The sequence below is a fragment of the Crinia signifera genome, chromosome 4 (assembly GCF_055691185.1).
Source record: "Crinia signifera chromosome 4, ASM5569118v1, whole genome shotgun sequence".
Lineage (NCBI taxonomy): Eukaryota > Metazoa > Chordata > Amphibia > Anura > Myobatrachidae > Crinia > Crinia signifera.
Genome location: NC_139220.1, coordinates 211,881,201 through 211,902,807, shown reverse-complemented (window position 1 = coordinate 211,902,807; position 21,607 = coordinate 211,881,201). Strand labels below are relative to the sequence as shown.

General features: G+C 45.7%; 1 protein-coding gene across 1 annotated transcript in view; it reads right to left on the bottom strand.

Annotated features, from left to right (window-relative positions):
• Positions 1-21,607, bottom strand: part of LOC146074964 (long-chain fatty acid transport protein 2-like) — a 125,179-nt gene that overhangs the window by 28,067 nt on the left and 75,505 nt on the right. Inside the window, exons 3-4 of the mRNA XM_083183723.1 lie at positions 14,987-15,145; positions 9,375-9,499 (exon numbers count right to left, since the gene is read on the bottom strand). Coding sequence (XP_083039849.1) covers positions 9,375-9,499; positions 14,987-15,145 — 284 coding nt within the window. The remainder of the gene's footprint in view (positions 1-9,374; positions 9,500-14,986; positions 15,146-21,607) is intronic.

The window sequence follows — 21,607 nt, the reverse complement described above, 5'->3', positions numbered from 1 at the left end:
TCAAAACACCGGCAACCATCCGCAGACAGTCAAAATACTGACACTTTCAAAATGCTGACATGCCAAACAGTCGACATTTAGTTCTTCATGATTTTTTCTTTAAAACTGAATTGTTCTTACTTCACGATCCAAGTGGATTATAATATTGGGGCAGATGTATTAAGCTTTAACAAGAGATAAATGCAAGGTTGATAAGGAGAGATAAATGCCCAGCCAATCACCTTCTAACTGCCATGTTACAGGCTCTGTTTGAAAAAAAGTTAGTAAGGTGCTGATTGGCTGGACATTTATCTCTCCTTATCACACTTGCATTTATCTCTTGTTAAGACAATACATCTGCCCCATTGTGCCAAGCGCAGTGAGGCTCTGTGCCCAAAGCATGGCGAGAGCAGCCAGCCATGCGAGGGGACACGGTAGACTTATAAGGTGTTCATGTAGACCTGTATCGACATAGACACCCAAAAAGTAAACTTTTTCACATGTCGATATTTTAAATGTTGGCAATTTAACAGTGTCAGCATTTTTACCATGTTGGCATAATAAATACCAACATTGTCAACATGATGGTATTTTGACTTCTGCCATGTATTTTGGGTATTTTGAACGTCTGTTTTAAAGGTTGGGAAATTGAACCAAACCCACCATCTCTATAAAGGCAGTGGTAAGGTAAAGTGCGCATGTCTGAAATATCCACAGTGAAGTCAGCATTTTACATTTTCAGTATACATATACATGCTAAAATAAGGGATTGCGCCCTCAGACAGTTGTGCTCACTGGGGATTTTCCGTTTATCCTTGTGGGCCAGTACAACTTTGAGCTTATCTACTGTCCTCTTCCCCACTGTCAGTATTCTTCTCTACAGGAGAATCTAATTAGCCGCAGGATTTGCTGTGCAGAAGAAAAATGTCACCCTGAGCTATTCAATAAATCTGCCTTTTCCACATATAACAAACTGTGGGTCAACACACGCTGAACCACTGATTCGGCGTAAAATGGAAAATCAATGAGATTCCTCATGCGGTAGATCCAGCGGGTGCCCTTTATCGTCATAGGGTCGACAGCACTAAGGTCGACATGCATTGGGTCGACCACTGAGGGTTGACATGGGCCAAGGTCGACACGGGCTTAGGTCTACAGGTCATTAGTTCGACACAAGCATTAGGTTGACATGGGCAAAGTCAACAATCAAAAGGTCAACATGGGGTTTTTCACTTTTTTTTACCCAAATGTCGACACCATTGACATGGGCACCATATCGGCACACTACATGGGCACCGCTCGGCACACTATTTAATTCTCCCACCACGCCCTAGTGGATGGTATGGTATGAAATACCGTCTGTCGGCACATGTTGGCTCGAACAAAAAAAACCTAGGCTTGTGTCCACCTAATGACCTGTTGACTTAAGACCTTTGACAAAGCTGCACCTCTACAAGCAGCGAAATGCGTTAGGTTATAGCCTGGACCGGACTAGCTGATTACCTTGGACCCTCATCACTTGGACTTTCCAGCGCTCTGGGTTGGAAAGTCCTTTTAAACCCTGAGAGATACCAATTCATCCACCACTCCGCATTTGCGGTTCATTATTGCTATTACCACGTGGGTTCATCTCTAAGCAGGAATCAAGGTTGGTTACAACAAATTAAAATCATTGACCAGTTGGTCCCACAATTCACCAACCCTGAGGACACCTGCCACCATATGCCATCCCCGATATTGGAGCCTCTAGTGATGTGAGACAACTGTAGCTGAAACAGCTTCCAGCCCCTCCACACCATTTGGGTCCCTAACCAACTGTGACCCCACAGTCGCATTGATTTGAGGACCACTCTGCTATTCAGCTTTCGGGATCGGATCAAAATTACTACCAGTGGTAACTATTAGCCCACTGGGCAACATGAATTATTTCAGACAATAACCTTAATTAATTTACCAACCATCGGTTCCACTCCATTCAGCCTCCGGTCCAGTTATCAAAACACCTTTTTATCTGATTGTTGTATTTATTCATTTATGTGATGTCGTTTTAATTGATATTAAATATTTGTATGATTATTTCATCAAAACCAGCGCCACTTCTTTTTCTTTTTTACCTTGGTCCTCTTGGGGCTGACTACCCCATTAAATAAGTGGCAGCTCTTGGCACAGCAACCGTGGTAGAGCCTGTCCGTGCACCCTAGGGAGCACATTGCAATCCATTTGTGACTTAAGCCCATGTCGACCTTTAAGGTGTTGTTCGTGGCTCATGTCTAACTTCAGTGGTCGACCCAATGCATGTTGACCTTAGTCCTGTCGACCTAATGACCGTATAGTCGTACACCCTTTTATCATGGACTTTCCCTCACAGCTCCTGAAGCATTCATCGAAAATACCACATCTGGGTCTCGCTGAGTAAACTTCCACTACTACTACTTGAATCATATAGGCCCTTATTCTGATTGATGCGTACTTTTCCGCATACTTTCGGATAGCGTCTTTACGGCGTCTGCGCATGCGTGGAGAACGCAACGCGCATGTGCCACGCATTGACTCCGTACCTGTTCGGCCAAATCCCGTACAAAACTGTGCACCGCAATCAGTCTGGAAATATGGGCGTATTATGGGCGTCATGCGGAATGACACATGGGCGTAGTTTAAAAGTGGGCAAAACTGGGAGGAAACATGGGCGGACACGGGGGAGTACACTTATGTTGGGGGGCGTGCATTCGGATAGCACTCCGAATGCACGCGAACAAAACCGATAGAAATGTGCGGTGTCCATAAGTCAAGTATTGCTTTGCGGAAACCACTCGGTCTTGCGGTAGGCGAACGGAACGCCTAATGACTACAAGCATTAACACCTGAACCCAATACAATCGACTCCTTTACTCATTACTCACTAATAGGACGCTTGTCAGTGCTTTAATTGAAACCATTGCTGCTTCAATTGCTGTAAGGGTTAATGTGTGCAATGCATGTGTTAGGCATGGTTGTAAGGATATATTGGCATATAATTGATTCCAATTCCAAATAAACATTTTTTTATGAGGATAGGTAATTGAATAAGTGGGTCATGTGATGTATTGCAGAATAGACATAATAGTGGGTATTTTTGCGTAAATACACCGCTTCCGTGCGGACGGACCGCTTGCCATCCGTTCGGATGCGGTATTCCCGTGCATACTCTGTAATACCGTGCAGAATCTGAGTGTTTCCCCCGCACACGCATGGTTTGTATGTCGTCCGTAAACACGCCCTGTTCTTAAAGAGTGAGCCCGTCCGAATGCGGAGGACACGTGGGCGTTTCTACGGACGATGGCCGCACGCGGCAGCACAGCGTGGCGTGCGGACCGCACCGTAAGAATTCGGGAATACCCGCATCAATCAGAATAAGGGCCATAGTGTTGTATCTGCAGATAATTCACTCTTAAGGCACACTGTAACAGAAACCTTTCCCCACAGGCAGCATGACATTGTGCTGCTCGGAGAAGGTCAAAAGCAGTACGGACAGGGGCGGATCCAGGATAAAATGACAGGGGGGGCACCATGATAAAAGAGGGTTTAGGTGGGGGAGGGCCAGTGTTAGTGGTGCCAGTGTACATGCTAAGAGAGCGGCGGAGAGAGGGTGGCAATGGGATTAAAAATAGGCCCTGGCATTTAAAGTGCGCAGGCCCACCATGGCAACAAAAGTGAAGGATGTAGTTGTGTGCGCGCCGAAGGCGCGCTCTGGAAAAGGGGGTGTGGCCACTCAACGGGGGGCATGTCCTTGAGTGTAGTGTACAACACCATATACAACTTCTACACATTATGCAACAAAATACTAGACCCAATTATACTTGCCCCTTACACATGATGCCAAATGGAATGAGCCAAAATTCAAACAATGCCACATGGATTGTGTCAAAATTCACATAATGCCACATGGATTGAGCCAAAATTTACATAATAACACACGGATTGAGCCAAAATTCACATAATGCCACACGTATTGAGCCAGAATTCACATAATGCCACACAGATTAAGACAAAATTCACAATACGCTTCATAAACAGGAACATTGTCCGCCAAAGGCGCGCATTAAACATTTACACCATAATGTCCATTGCACGTTAAGTTACACGGCATGATGTCCATTATGTATTATGCCAAACACCATAATGCCTATTAAAAATTATGCTACATACAGTAAGTGCTGCTTATCTACATGCTCATTGCCAAGGGTTCCATGCTCATTGCCAGAGGTTCCATGCTTGGTGCCATGTGGGATTACATGCTCATTGTCAAGTGGGAATACATGCTCGCGGTAAATGGGGGACAGCCGCCGCCAGGCAGAACTGATAGCCACTGACAGTGGCAGAGCCTGGCTGTATTCCGAGCACTGCAGGTCCCAGCTATTTGAAATAATACCCATTTCACACCAGAAAATGCGTTCCCAGGTTGGCCCCTTTTACACCAGCCTAGTCCCTGCATTTTCTGGTGTGAGGGTGAGAGAAAACCACCCCTCCCCCCCTTTAACCAGGTATTTAATTTAACCGGCTATATCTTCGGAACTAACTGACCCATTTACATGAGACAAGTATCATATTGAAGAACTTTTGAGTGGGCTTTGAATGAACATGAACAGCCATGAAATTACATTTCAAAAATAAAAAAATCTACAGTATATCTCTGGAACCGATTGACCGATATGGACCATCCTGGTATCATATTGAAGGCCCAGCGATTTGGAATTGAATGACTTCAACCACAAGCTCCTGTGATGCCAGGGGGGGAACTGGCAGCCGTCGGAACCAGGTGGGGGTCGGAATTGACGGGTCACATATTATCCTATGGGGAAAAAATGTTACAGCTTTGCCAGGCGATATCTCCGGTTCCCGGGGGGGGTAGAGACATGGGGCTGGGCTCGTTGGAAAGCTCTGGTCCTCATCTACAAAATGAATGACAGGGGGGGCACGTGCCCAGGTGCCCCCCCCTGAATCCGCCACTGAGTACGGATGGTGTAATGGTTAGCATTACTGCCTCACAGCACTGAGGTCATGTGTTCTATTTCCATCATGGCCCTAACTGTGCAGAGTTTGTATATTCTCCCCCTACTTGCGTGGGTTTACTCCGGGTACTCCGGTTTCCTCCCACAATCCAAAAATATACTGGGAGGCTAATTGTCTCCCAACAAAATGAACCCTAGAATGTCTGTGTGTGCAGGTACATGTGGTAGGGAATATAGATTGTAAGCTCCACTGGGACAGGGACTGATGTGAGTGTTCAAATATTCTCTGTAAAGCGCTTGGATTATGTGTGCGCTATATAAGAAACTGTTAATAAATAATAAATAAATGCAGATGTTTGTTCGCAATAAACCTTTTCCTCCACAGCAACTGAAGTATTTGGACTTTTTTAACAAATTTGCAGATTGTAGGGAGTATTCAGTTGGTGCCAATTTTTTTGCCTAGGTGAAATCTCATAACTTTTTGATATTTTTCAACCTAATTGGTTAATGTGCTGATTTTTCCCCTAGGCCAGTGGTTCCCAAACTTTTTTGAATCACGGCACCCTAGAGCATCAAAATATTTTCAAGGCACCCCTCAGCCAAATGCTTCTTATCGAGAAATTCAGAAAAAAAAATTCAAATTAAGTGCTTTGTGTTTATATGTCACAGTTATCTGGTGAGGAACAGGATTTGCTTCTGTTTGTCCACATATATTATGATTGGCAGCCACCAGCACTGGTTTTGCCTGGTACATTGGCCACAAAATAATATGAATTGATCTTGGTCCACCAACCCAAGGCACCCCTGCAAGTGTCCTGAGGCACCCCAGGGAGCCTAGGCACACAGTTTGGGAACCACTGCCCTAGGCAAAAAATAACAAATGTTACAGGAAGGTTAACACATCTACCCCAGTGTCTGCTATAAGTGAACAGGGCTGGTACTCTTTTTACTCTGTAAATGCATCGCATGTGAAAGTACTGCACATGCGATCGGTAGGTCACGGGCAACTCAAGGGGGATCGGAAGGCCATACCCTGCTGCAAGGCATCAGTAGTGTATGGCCACCTTAAAACTGGTCAAGTGTCAATACAGTGTCCATTTCTATTAATTTCGCAAGGTCTTGAATACTCATTATGTAAGAAACTGTTGTTATTATTATGAATTATAACTATAATAATAATATAAACATACATAAAAGAAACAACCAACATTTAGGGCTGTTTCACACAGTACGGTTCCTGCCGCACGGTGAAATCCCGTACGGCCAGGGAGCCGTGCCGCACTCAGCAGTTGTGAATGGACACTATTGTGTCCATTCACACGGGACGGCCACGGCCCGGCCGCACGGCTGCAGCCGGATCCCCCCACTGGAAGGGACGGCTGCCGGGCTGTGGCCATCCCTGCCATTATAAAATTCTGAGTGCGGCGCGGCTCCCTGACCGTACGGGATTTCACCGTGCGGCAGGAACCGTACTGTGTGAAACAGCCCATAGCATCTTAAGAATGTGTATTTAACCAGGAAGGTGTTCTTTGTTACCAATTATGTTTCCAATGTTATTAGTATTAGCAGATGCATAGGCAGATGCAGGCACATTGCTCAAATGATGACACTAGCAATGGTATATAGCATGATTACTAGCGCTTTCACCACCTTATGCAGTTTAAGGTGCAGTACAGAGCAGAGTTCCTGCACATGCCCAGTAATAGCAGTTTATTCTACCAAGTTTGCTAGATGTGTGGCTCTGAGAGCTCAATCAGTGCACTGGGCTAGAGAGTAGCTAGCAGGAAGAAGAGACAGGAGCCTTACCATGGGGTGGGAGAATGTGAGCTTATAAAGTGTAGTACTGGTTATATTATTTATTATGGTATGTTTAACCTTTTCTTGACCACTTAAATATATTAATTTAATGTTTGCTACAGCCTATACTATAAACCATCTTTAGTGTTAGATATTAATAATACTGTAGTCCATATAGTATCCAATGTATAAAAACACCAATGTTTACATTAATGTCCAGGTTCTGCAGTTCCCCCAGACTCCCGCACTTGCTCCAATGTTCTGCATAGTGGGAGATTGTGGACTGCATTTGGAAACTCCCTGTTGCACGCCGCCGCCCGGGTTGTAGTGCACCCGGACGGACGGCGGATGCTGCACACAGGGACGCGGCCGGGGACGTTGCCGGGCAGTGTCCCAAGCCTCTCTCTGACTCAGGGTGTCGGGACGTTGCTAGGCAACGTCCTCGAGCTTCCGCCGGGCGGCAGATGACGCGCACGCCTGACGTCAGTCAGGCGGCGCGAAATTCAAATAAATAGCCGGCGTCTGCTGGGCACAGACGCCGGTTATAGCTGTAAGCTTAGTTAGCTATAAGCTTTCTGCCCAGCTAAGCAGATTGCTCTGCACTCCGGTCCCCTGGGCTTCCCAGTCCACAGTCCTCGTCCAGCTCCTTGTTCTTCCTGTGTCTGCTTCCCCCAGCCTTCCGTAGAGTGTCCTGTTCTGTATCCTGCCTGCTGCCAGAAGACCTGCTTCAGCCTGAGCCTGCGCTTGGCCCACTGTCTCCATCTTTTCGTGGGTCACGTAAGTGCTCCAGTGGAGCCTCTGTCTTTACTCTCTATCTCCAGTGGCCCGCCGTGGCCGTGCCCCTCCGTGGGTTCATTCTCTTTCCCTTCCATCCATCTCCAGTGGCCCGCCGTGGTCGTGCCCTTCCGTGGGTACATTCTTGTTATCATCTTTTATTGTATCCTTCTTGTTCCCTGGTTCTTTCTCATTTGTCTTTTACTAGTATCTTTCTAGCAGGGAGTGTCCTCTATTTCCATCCTAGTTTTGAGGAGTCGCCGTTCCTGGGGCGTAGCCTGCTGGGGACTCCTCTTCCCATTTACTTGTGTCTGCGACTTGGTCGCATCCCGGTTTGGCCTGGTGCCGGCAGTCAGGGGTCCACTCCCAGCTAGGGCCAATAGTTAGCGGTCCTCTTGGGTACCCTTTGGCGATCGTTTACCCCTTGTCAAATCATAAGACCTGGCTGCATTAGGGTCGGAGCGGGCCTAACTCGCTCCTTCGGACGCGGCGGCCACAGGTGAAGCCTAGCTCTGCAGGGGTTTACCATCTGCCTCAGGGACTCAACAGAGTTAGAGTAGCATCCGCTGTGGCCGTCCTAACCGGCGGTCCCGGCTACGGGCTCACGCCTGACCACCTGTCTACATCCGCCAACCGTTGCTCCTTGTGCCACTGTAGGCACCGTAACACTCCCCTCTAGAAATCTTGCATTTGCCACGGGGTTGGGTTAGTGCAACCTTTCTACTGCTTGTGCAATGATGATGGATGTTATAAGCAATGAAGTAATACTGCTTAAACACTGTTCTGCTGTCTACAGTAGCAGATTAAATTTAGGCATTATATAGATGAAGCTAGCTCCTATAATAGGTGCAGTTCTTGAAACAAATGCGGTAATACAATAGGCCTGATTCAGAGAGTGTGCATGTTATTAGCGGTTATCGGCATAGTACTGTTTCGCCATAGAGAATGTGAAATGCATGTGCAAAATATCATCATTGCTCACTGCTGCAGCTCCCAGCACCCTCTGCAGCGAGAACACTCAGTAGACTATTGCAAGTAGGAATGCGCTTGTGCACTGGGCATGTGCCTAATAGGTTTCCAACACAAGTCCAGATATTGGCTGTGTCATGGGTGAAACACGGGTGTGTGTGTGCATAGAACAAAGGGAAACTACAAACAGCACACACACTGTTATATTCCAGCATCTGATTGTTTCCACTGTAGCTTGTTGGGGGCTTGTGCAAAGCGTGATACTACTAATGATCAGAGGCAGAACTCTGGGAGGCAATGGAGTCCCCTGCCACCGTTGCTCCTGCTCCCAAGGGGGCACCTCTCCCTGGAAGTTTAAATCAGTAATTTAAAAGCCAACGATATTGCTTCTGTGGCTGAGTTCTGAAATACATATATGTTCTATCTATCTATCTATCTATCTATCTATCTATCTATCTATCTATCTATATTCTGAACAGAATTTAGGACATTTTTGGCTATGATTTGGACTGGGGCTTTCAATCTTGGGATTTTGGGATCGAAATTTTGCATGCACACTTGACCCTTTCTGCCTGAAGAGCTGAACATCAGCAGCGCTCAGCTCAAGCGCTACTTAGCAAACAAATTGTGCAAATGAGCAGCATGATGCGCAGCTACGCGGCAGCCCACCCCCTCTGCCACACCTGCCCATACACACAAGGACTGCTTCTAAGCAGATCCCAGCTTGGTGGCAGGAAGCCAATCCCGGGATCCCGTTGGATGTGTCAGCAAGTGACATGCAAAAAGTAATCCTACTGTATCAATATATCCCTCATTCCACTGAAGTTGGCAGAGCAGTTAAACTCTATGGTATAGTATTATCCATACCTTAGGAGTGTTACATATATATCGGAGTATCTCCCCAATGTATTGGAATGCCGTTACTTTGTATTTCCTGCAGTCATTCCAGAACTGACTGGCTGAGAATTTATTTCTGATAACACAAGTGGCTCCTGTGAACAAAGGTAAATAAAGCTTTCAACTACATTTCAGTGTCATTGGTTACATAAATATTAATGTAGATCTTATTACATTTGGGAATTATATTATTAATGATATTGATGTATTGGACCAAATATTACATTTTTAAGTGACGCGGTGCTGAAATGGTACTCTTTCAATGTCGATAGAGACACACAAAAAGTTAACATTTTGACCATGTCGGCATAATGAATGTCAGCATTTTAAACATGTTGGTGTTTTGACTGTCTGCCATTGCTTGTCGGTATTTTGACTGATGATGTGTACAGATTGCACTGTATTGGGCAGTATGGATGGGTTCCTGGTTAACATTGCTGTCTCACAGCACTAAGGTCATGGGTTGTGGTGTTTGTATATGCTGAGTACAAGCACTGACGACTAATTTCATCTAGAGAGTTTGGGAATTTTCTTAATTGTTGTGCTGAATATTGGCCTCATTGATCACAAAACTTGGCATAATTTGGCCTTCCTTTTGGTTCTGTCTAAAAATGCCAATGTTACAAAACACATACCAAATTACTAAAGCCCAATTACCTTAACCTTAATTCAATCCAATCACAGCCAACTTGGGAAATCAAATGTAGTTTGTTCCCCTGGTATTAAGTCTTTTGGCAGTTGACAGTTTTACTATACTGTATTAGGATGAACCGATACTGTGTACACAGATGAACACTGCTATACAGGAAGCTGCTACTAGAAAGTGACGGACTTATAAAATAAAGAGTTTTATTGGTTGCACATGCGCAGTGCATTAAAGAAGACATTGGGAAGAACAGCTGGTGAATGTGGTAAAGTGTTGCAGGTCTCAAAGCTGAGACTGGGTAAGAGAATCATGCCGGTTTTGGTACCAAGTGGCAGTAGGAAAAGCGCAAGCAATGTGTAAGGGACGATCCGGAAAGGCAGTGTTGCAGTGTTGGGAGCTGCAGCAGAGATCTATGAAGGTTTTGGAAGTTAAACTAATAAAGGGCGAGATGTACTAAGCCCTAAAAAGTGATACACCCCCAACCAATCAGCTCCTACCTGTCATTTTTCAAACACAGTCAATGACATGACAGGTAGGAGCTGATTGGCTGGCTGTTTATCACTCTCCATTTTATCACTTTCAAGCTTAGTACATCTGCCCCTAAGGGAGATGTTAGTATATGTGGTATCAGAAGAGCACTATTGTCTACAAACTAAATTCAATTGTATCCGTCATTCCATACCCGGTTGCATGGTCAGACTGCAACAATTAGACCATGAAAGAATATAGTAATTTCTATAAAAGTCTTCTATAGCACAACTAGCCCAATGGCAAATTACAGTATATTTTAATTCTCAACATTTTGTCCCTAACAATTATTTTTATATGCTAACAACAAGTATCACTCAAGCAGTAACCAAAGGTGCCCATACAAGCAGCCAAATTATCACATGGGATACCTCGGCAACTACCCGATGGGCTTCCTGTCGGCTAGGATTGCATATGATACATCGTAGGCGTCCTTTTGCATACTACCGCCTTGGCTGTAAGAAACCTTATTCCATATACCTCCATTAGGCAGAGACGGGGCCAGTGGTAGGGATTTTGGCATCCCCCTGCAAACTAGAATGCTTTTCTGTTAGAATTACTGTTCAGGGCCAATATGGAGGTTAAAATGTTCCCCCTCACCATTAGAGGTGGTGGAACTCAGTTCCAACCCGTTCCCCCTCACTTTAACCCCTGTTTACACCTAGCATCACTTACAGTGAGCAGTGGTCCCATACTGTACCTCCCAACTGTTCCGATTACAGCAGGACAGTCCTGCTATTTGGAGACTGTCCCACTGTCCCTCCCATGGGTGATGATGCCCAGTGGGTAGGGGAGTCAGTTGGGTGTAACAACTAGTTAGCAAAACAGGGGTTGCAGCCGCTAGGTCACGCTCAACGTCCTTGGATCCACCCCTTTTACGACTTGGCCTTCGACGCGCCAAGTCCCGATTTACATACTTAGAAACTTGGGAAGGATGAATGTTTCTGAAATAGGGTTTTTCGGAGGGGGCGGCATCACTGGAGCTCGGTAAGCTGCGAGCTTCGCAGCTTACCAAGCAATTCAGAATAACCCCCTCTGCCAAATTCCTACACATTCGCGGGTAGATAGGTCACAAAAGGATGTGATGTGAAAAGGATGGTAACTAATTTATGTGCAGCCATAACAGATGGGATGTACTAAGCATTGAATCAGCAATGCAGTACATTCCACATACTAGCGCAAAGGACAACTGTCCCAATATAAGAAGTCCTTTTGGAGGACTTCCAGGATACAACTGGTTTTCATATTACAAAATCACCAGAAATGTGGGGATCTGTATTGTACAGTATGATTGATTGCAGAACATTGTTGACACAGTGTGATAATCTATAATATACACCCTGTATTGTACATTGTCCCCTGGGGTGGCCATTGTATTACACTGGCTCTTGTATTGTATAGTGGTTACTAGAAAAGGCCTGCATTTATTCGTTTTAACAACACTTCCAATACACTGTAACTCACTGTTTATTAAGAAAAAAACGTGTCCATATTGAACCCAGGCCAGGATGCAGTCAGCTTACTGACAGCCAAAATACAGACCGTCAAAATACAGATAACCTTTGGCAGACAGTCAAATACTGACATGTTCAAAATGGGTGCCATTCATTATGCCGACATGATCAAAAAGTCGACATAAGTTTTCATGATTTTCTCTCTGAAACCGACTTGTTGATACTTCACGATCCCAATGGACATAGGGTGACATTCTATGGGATGCGATTTTCGTTATTTTGCGGTAATTAGACCACAAAATGGCGATATCGCATTTTCCCATGAAATCGTTTATTTAATGGGATGCGCACAGGGGCTGAAATCGCATATTATGTGCGTTAAGGTCTGGTGAATAAAAATGCGAGATTAATTCGCATTTTTATCGCATCCAGATGTTTTCGCACAGAAAAGTATACAAGTCGCTTATTTAATGCAATGCGCATTTGCACATCGCATTTTTTAAGTGACTAATTATCGCACTAATTTCAGACCTGGGTCTGTTAGGCGAATTAGCCAGAACCCTGCACAGATCGCAATGTTCCGTGCAGGGTTCTGCTGTAAAAAATAAAAGAAATGGTTAAATACAAAAAAAAACGAGCGCGGGGTCCCCCGCCCGAGTCTAACCAGCCCCGGGCTCACTGAGCCGGTGCTGGTGACATAAAATCAGGGTCCCCGACAAATAGGGGTCCCCTTGATTTTATGAAACCAGCACCGGGCTCAAGGTCCGGCGCTGGTTCCCAAAATACGGGGGACAAAGTGACTAGGGGTCCCCCGTATTTTAACAACCAGCACCGGACACAACCAGCCAGCAGGGTAATGCCACAGCCGGGGGAAACTTATTATATAAGCTCCCGCGGCCAAAGCATTAACCCCCCTGGCTGGTCAGCATGGGCAGGGGTCCTGGGGAAGTGGGGACCCCCCCAATGAAGGGGTCCCCCCCCTCCAGGACTTACCAGCCCATGCTGATAGTCCGGGGCTGTCCTCCATGCCCCTGGGCTGTGGGCATGGAGCTGATGATTTGTGTAAAAAAAAGAATGAAAACTATTGTTTTACACTGGCGAACTATGAGTCCCAGCAAGCCTACCCCGCATGCTGGGACTTGGGGAACCACGAGTCCCAGCATGCGGGGCATTAAAGGGCCCGCTGGCACTTGTAGTTCTGCAGTGTAAAAAATAGTGCACAAAATCACACTGACACCCTGTAAAATAAAACTTTAATACACACAAAACACACACACACTGATACTTACCTACCTTGAGCCCGTAGGTCGGTCCCTGGACTACCACGGATCCCGGACCCCGGATTCTTCACGCCAGGAGCCCCGGAACCCCAGGACCAGCCCCGGAACCAGGACCAAGGCCCCAGAACCGGACTCTTCTGCCCTGGAGCCCCGGAGGACGGACCCAGGATCCAGGGACCGACCTACGGGCTCAAGGTAGGTAAGTATCAGTGTGTGTGTGTTTTGTGTGTATTAAAGTTTTATTTTACAGGGTGTCAGTGTGATTTTGTGCACTATTTTTTACACTGCAGAACTACAAGTGCCAGCGGGCCCTTTAATGCCCCGCATGCTGGGACTTGTGGTTCCCCAAGTCCCAGCATGCGGGGTAGGCTTGCTGGGACTCATAGTTCGCCAGTGTAAAACAATAGTTTTCATTCTTTTTTTTACACAAATCATCAGCTCCATGCCCACAGCCCAGGGGCATGGAGGACAGCCCCGGACTATCAGCATGGGCTGGTAAGTCCTGGAGGGGGGGGGACCCCTTCATTGGGGGGGTCCCCACTTCCTAGGACCCCTGCCCATGCTGACCAGCCAGGGAGTTAATGCTTTGGCCGGGGGGGACTTGTATAAAAAGTCTCCCCCCGGCTGTGGCATTACCCTGCTGGCTGGTTGTGTCCGGTGCTGGTTCTTAAAATACGGGGGACCCCTAGTCACTTTGTCCCCCGTATTTTGGGAACCAGCGCCGGACCTTGAGCCCGGTGCTGGTTTCATAAAATCAAGGGGACCCCTATTTGTCGGGGACCCTGATTTTATGTCACCAGCACCGGCTCAGTGAGCCCGGGGCTGGTTAGACTCGGGCGGGGGACCCCGCGCTCGGTTCTTTTTTTTACAACCTTGCGCTGTCCTGCAAATGTGCGATTTTCAGACATGAAAATCGCACATTTTCAGGACTAAAAACAGCGCACCACTTCGCTGCAAATCGCCCCTATTCGCACTTTTCAGCCTCCAATGCGCATCACATTAAATATGCACATTTAGGCTGAAAAATGCGATTTTAAAATAGGCGATTTGCGGCGATGTGGTGCGCAAATAAAACATGCGCATTTAGCGCATAGCATAGAATGTCACCCGTAGAGTTAATTATAATAGTATGCCGTGCTCAGTTAGGCACCATACCTGAGGCATGGCAAGCTCACAAAGTACCGTGCCTGAAGCATGACGAGCGCAGCCATATTCTAATTTAAGCTGATAATAATGGGGAGGTGGTACTGAAACGGTACTGTTCCCATGTTGACATAGATACACAAAAAGTTGACATAATAAATGTCGGCATTTTGAACATGTCGGTGTTTTGACTGTATGCTTTTCTGTATTTTGACCATTGGTATTTTTAATGTCGGGAAATCATATTGACCCCCCCCCAGGCCAACAGTTTTTCTCTGGCAGCGTGCTTTTAGAAAACCCAAGGCTATCAACTTACTTTTCTCCCTATTTTCTCCTTTGATAAGGGCCAAATGTACATTATCAACATTTTTGACGAATTGTAGAAGAGTTAGACTTGAATAGTAAACTATACATGCTACCAGGTATCCAGGAACATGCATTAATAACTCAGGATTACTGGGTAATTGAGCAATGTTGTTTGTGAGTATGTACTATAGGAAACACAAAAATATTTAAAGTTAGGTAATGTACCTTGCTGAATGCATCCACGAACCCCAATCATAAGACCAGCGCTGTGGTACAGAGGCAGTGGTATGTACAGTACATCCTTGCACGTAACTCCGGATAGAGTACTTATCGAGGAGCTTATCAAGAGACGTCCTTGAGTTATAACCGCTGCCTTAGGGAGACCTAGAAGAGATGTAAATTATTATATTTTAGAGCACATACTGTATAGAAGGGTTGGGATCATTTGGTCTACAGCATGATGGTCGACAATAATTAGGTCGACACCATTAGGTCAACATGGGTCTAGGTCGACATGGGAAAAGGTTGACATGGTTATAGGTCGAAAGGTCATTAGTTCGACAATGTCTAGGTCGACAGTCAAAAGGTCGACATGGGGTTTTTCACAGTTTTTTGACCTGAATGTCAACACAGTCAACATGGACACAGTTTAAAGTGCACTGTATCCCCTCACATCGCTCGGCACACTATGTTATTCTCCCACCACGCCCTAGTGGATGGTAGGGCATGAAATACCTCCTGTCCGCACATGTCGGCTGAAAAAAACAGTGAAAACCCCATGTCGACCTTTTGACTGTCGACCTAGACACTGTCAAACTAATGACCTGTCGAACTAACGACCTGTCAAACTAATGACCTTTCGACCTAGAACCATGTCGACCTTTCCCATGTCACCCTAGACCAGGGGTTCCCAATCTTTTTTAATCACGGCACCCCTAGAGTATCAGAATTTTTTCATGGCACCCCTAGGCCAAAGAAAAAAAAGCAGAATAAATATAACATTAAGTAGATTGGGTTTCTATGTGATCCTTATGGTCAGTTACGTGGTAAAGGGCAGGAGTTGCTTCTGTTTGTACACATTGTATGATTTGCAGTCACTAGCACTGGTTTTGCCCATAAACAATTAACCATAAAAAAATTTGAATTGGTCCTGGACCACCAACCTGGGGCACCCTTGCAAATGTCCTGAGGCACCCCTGGGAGCCACGGCACACAGTTTGGGAACCACTGCCCTAGACCCATGTGGACTTAGACCCATGTCGACCTTTTCCCATGTCGACCTAATGGTGTCGACCTAATAACTGTCGACCATCATGCTGTAGACCAAGTGACCGCATCCCGTATAGAACATCATGGGAATCATGAAAACAATGCTTACTGTATCTGCTGTAAAGCTGGGTACACACCTAAAGGATGTATCTGGCCATTCTGTCTGGTAGGAACAGCCAGGGTCTGTTTTCGAGCATTTGAGAGCAAATGGTTGATTTTCACATGCTCTCATACATTACCAGGTTTTTGTTACCACCAGACATATAAGACAGAAAAATCTGTGTACCCACCATAAGACACTTCTAGAATTGTCACCTCGTTATTTTTAGACTTGGGGAGATTCTAATCCAAAGGTGTAATCCTTGTTAAGGCTTAATACATCTGCCCCACTATGGGGTTACCCAGGACAAGCTGGCAGAAGTGCAGAATGTAATGTTTCCATTCTGAACTTCTCCCCTGAAGCATACTATTGGGGAGTATATTCCTCATTAAGAATATGAATACACCTGTCAATAGAATATGAATGGCTGTATACTGCCCTTGTAAATATGAATTTACAGGCAGTAACAGCTACAATGGGCTATAAATATGCCTAGTCGTAACCATTCAGCTGTTAGTAAATTTCCCCCAATGAGTTTAATTACTCCTAGGTCCAGGACATCAATAATCAGACTGGAATCCTGACAGGTTTCCTTGTCTGGTACAGAGCTGACAGAGGGCCTGATTCTGGTTGGGTGGGATATAACCTCCCGACAGTCGGGATTCCAACAGTCATTAGCCTGATGTTGGAATCCCGACTGCGGGAGTCAGACAGTGGGGGGAGCGCAACGAAGCCCTTTGAAGGCTCACTGCTCTCGCCGCGCTGCAGGCACAGTGGCTCGCTATGGTCACCGCGCTGCGGGCACAGTGGCTCGCTACGATCGCCACCTATTTTATTCTCCCTCTGTGGGGGTCGTGGACCCCCACAAGGGGAGAACAGCTTCTGCCTGTGTGTCAGGCTTTTACCAGTCAGCATTCCGATGTCGGGGTAATGACTGTCGGAATCCTGACTGCCGGTGAGTCCTCCAGCACCCATTCTGGTTCTCTCTCTAATAAACAAAACCATGTGCACTGGGATGCGGGGGGCAAATGTAACATGTGCAGAGAGAGTTAGATTTGGGTGTTATGTTGTTTCTGTGCAGAGTAAATACTGGCTGCTTTATTTTTACACTGCAATATAGATATCAGTTTGAAGTACAAACCCCACCCAGATGTAACTCTATCTGCACATTACATCTGTCACACCTGCAGTACACATGATTGTGTCATACAACCAGCACCAGAGCTAAATCCTTATTGTAGGATATAACACTGGCTTGTTGATGATTGATCCCAAAAGAAACACCTGTAGTGCAATATGACGTTGAAACCCTTTTAAAAGCCAACTAAAGCTCTTAGAAGATAAAACATGTGGGCCAAAGGGCCCTGCAAATAAAATCCCTTGTTCACAAGGACATTCATCTTTTGAAAGCTTATGAATTGAATTCTCGAAGTAGCTTTGAAACTCAATAAAATGCTAGTGATGTCCCAATGGGGGCCATGAGAATCTGTAAGGTCATTGAATTACTGTCTGGCCAGACTAAGGGCCCAATGTAATAGGGTGTGAGATTCAGAAATTGAGAGATTTTAGGAGAGATTTCCTTTTTTTTTAAAGCGGCAATCATTTACATGACAAAATTAACAGGTTTTTTTTTTTTGTGTAAATGATTTCTGCTTTTAAAAATGGTAAAACTCTCCCAAAATCTCTCCCTTCCTGATTCTCACACCCTATTACGTTTTGCCCAAAAACTGAACTTCCTACACACAGGTTTTGATACCAATTTCCACCACTAACAAACTTGATATGCCTAATAAGTACTAACAACAATGAATGCCTGCAGGATGTCACAGGACTGCCTTATAAATATTAACCAAGTCGAATAAGGACACACTGCTAAATCAACTTTGTGCTTAATATACTAACAGCAAGCTACTTCAGTGAAACATAATATAAGTTGGTTATTAACCAAACCAGTGATACTAAATGCTTTTAGTCTGTTTATTTTTTCTGTGCATTTTTGTATTCAGTTGTTGATTCTTAATTTTTGATTGTCTGAGGGAGCTGGCAGCAGTGGCATAACTATTGTGCTTCATGCCCATGGAAGCAGTAGTGGGCTAAGCAGTGGAGCGAGGAAAGTGGCATCTGCATGTCCCCTCTCCCTCCTCTATCTCCCCCTCCATCTTCCTCTCTCTTTCTCTGACTTCCTCTCTCTCTCCCCTTCCTCTCTTTCCCCATCCCCCCCCCCACCCTCCTCTCACCCCACTCTCTGTCTCTTCTCCCTCTCCTGTCTCTCCCCTCCTCTGTCACTGTCTCACCCTCCTCTGTCTCTCTCTCCCCATCATCTGTCTTGTTCTCTCCCCAGCCCTGTCTCACTCTTCCCCTCCTCTCTCCTGGTGGTATTAAACCCATATTTTCCCTCCCCTAACCGCATGTTCCCACTGAGACACTGCACCTGCCAAAGGTGGACGCTATGGGGCACTCCTGGTGCACTGCCTAGAACCTCTGGGTGGGTTTTCAGCATGTAGTGGCACAAAAAAGTAGGAATCCCAGCACCAGGAGCTAAAACACCATCAACCTCTGAAATCAGGCCTAGAGTGTTACAGATTTTCACCAGTCACTGTAGGACACCCCCCTATAGGTACACCCATAGGTGGCATTAGACAAACCCTTTTGGGTGGAGTATGTCACACCCTCTCAGCACTGCGGTACATTCTACTACTAGCTAAAATCTCCCTGAAAATGTTTTTCAAATGCAGGCAATTATGTACTTACCAACTCCCAACTGTCATATTTCAAACACAACTGATTGGCTAGTGCGTTATCTCCTTACACTTTATCTCCAGTTTATCTCTTTGCCAGGCTTAATATATCTGCCCATTCGATCGACCCAAGAAAGGTCGACACTCCTTAGGTCGACACCGGAAGGTCAACAGGGACTGAAGGTCAACAGGGTCCTTAGGTCGACCGGCTAGCCTTCTAGTTGTGAACACTGTCTAAGTGTACGGCAGCCCCTCGCATCTCTTGCTACGCTTGCAATGGTTCGGGCACGATGCCTCACTGCACTCGGCACATTATTCTATTCTCTCTCCATGCCCTAGTGCAGCGGTTCTCAAACTGTGGGTCCTGACCCCAAAGTGGGTCCCAACCTTCTCAGCATGGAGTCGCTGATGACTTTTCTAATCTCAGTCAGTGATTTGAGGAATTGCTGTTATTTTAAACTCACCTCATCATTTTGTGCCTTCACATTGCTGCCATGTATGTGCTGTCTGCTGACTACACATGTGATGTGATGACCTTCTGCAGTAACTTGCTGGGGTCCTGTCATTATTTATATTGTCTGATGGAGTTTCAGAGCAAAATAGTTTAAGGACCCCTGCCCTACTGGATGGTAGGGCCTGAACTACCGCCTGTTCTGAAACCACAGTGGGGGGGGGTCGACCTTCTGCATTGTAAACCTTCCACCGGTCGACCTAAGGACCCTGTCGACCTTCCGATGTAGACCGAATGAGTTGTGCCGACAGCTGCATCCTTATTAAAGATGTTAATTAACAAGGCAAACATTCATTCAGTAATGACTAGGCCCTTAAATAGTATATTTTTATAGTGTGTAAACTTATAATCACTAAAAGCAAAGAGAAACCGTGATTTCTGTGAATGCAGTACCCAAGTCCAAAAGTACAAAACATATGCATTGGCTTAAAGTTAAACATTAAAGGAAGTAAATTAAATCTCAAACACTACAAACGTAACTTAGCAAATTATAGTCAAAACATCCACAAAGTGATGCTTATGTCTACAGAAAATTGCTTAATTCAAACACATGGAGACACTGAAGGTAGATTAAGGGGTCAAGTCAGCCATAGGCACAATCATATTGGATGCTAGATCCCTAACCCATGGAGTTTGTTGGGACACAACATGTCATGGTCCAACTACTTGTTGTTTTGACCCTTTCAGGGTTGCTGACTTTTACAATCTCCTCTCCGGAAGAACCCTGGAGAGGAGACTGTCAACATCACTTCTGGGGGCGGGGCCTGATGGAGACATCATCTGTCCCTGCCCCAGTAATGCAAATACCGCAATACGTGGGTCTCCGATGAGGGGGCGGAGCTAAATAGACGCAATTTGCATATTTAGCCCCACCTCCTTCCGACGAAATGCGGTGGCAAGGGGATAGCCGGAATCCGGGAGGGTTGCCCCCTTTCCGGGGGACCGGGAGGGGGACCCGATTTTCGGGATCCTCCTGGCCATTCCGGGAGGGTTGGCAAATCTGCTTTACATGATTCTATCATGGGCTAAGAACCACCTATTTGAGAATTCTGGATTGTGAGTTCTGCTGCACCCCTCCCCGATATGAACATAGTGGGTGATTCTGGTTGGTTTGCAAAAGCAAACTCATTCTTTAATGGACAAGCCGTGTGCACTGCAGGTGGGGCTGATGTTACATGTGCAGAGAGAGTTAGATTTGTGTGAGTTATTTTGTTTCTGTGCAGGAAAATACTGACTGCTTTATTCTTACACTTACAGATTTTAAGCTGAGTTGTCTTTTGCATTGTTACTGTAGGTTGCTTACTTAATGATACAAACACATAGCATGTAGTTTTGTTACAAATTAGGGGTAAGTTTTAGGGCCTGTATGTTGTTTCTCTAGTGTGCATGGGTAGATAGTGGTAGTGCACCTTTGAGGGAGGGCTGATGTGTTCATTCCATCCAGCCGGTGCTGAGATACGATGACATATCCATCCATGTGAGTGACTAATGTGAGTGACATTTTACAGTGTCACCAACAAACACAAGTTAATATTAATCAATCTGATATTCAGACACTATTGACAGTAGCGCAAGCAGGGGGGTTTCTGAACACCCAGAAAGCCCCCCAGGAGTCTAAGGACCCTAGCCTGAAAGCTGAGGGTCCCCTCTTTCCATGGGTATAAGAATTTTGAAAATCGGCTCTTGGGAACCGGAGATATAATACTTCAAAGCAGTGGTCCCATCCAAGCCTGTTAATTGCTCTTCCCAGTCAGATATTTCAGGTTCTGTCTGACTTAAAGTTTTTCTGAGGGTATATTCCAAAAGCTGGGACTGTCCCCCTTTGATGGACACAAGGTCCCTAGTACCATTTGGTAGGTGGGATTCTCTAGTTTTTAATCCCATTGAATCTAAGAAATCTATTGCCGGGAACTGAAGAGATCTGCAGTCAAGCAGCTGTCCTCCCACCAGAAATTATGAATAATAAGCCCACTGCACTATACACCCCTCCTCTGCCTATTAACCATCCTCTACCACCCTGGAAGTTATGTATCAGGGCCCCTTCATTCAGCCCAATGCCCCCTTCTCCCACTCTATCTCCCACCATATGTGCAGTAAAGGGGTAATTAGTGGAAATTACTGATCCAGGCCCTACATGCTGAGCGGTTGATATAATACCCCTACACCCGCGGGACATCAAAGCTTCCGCTCATAGCACCCCCCACCTCTACTGCTGGAGGATCGGTAGG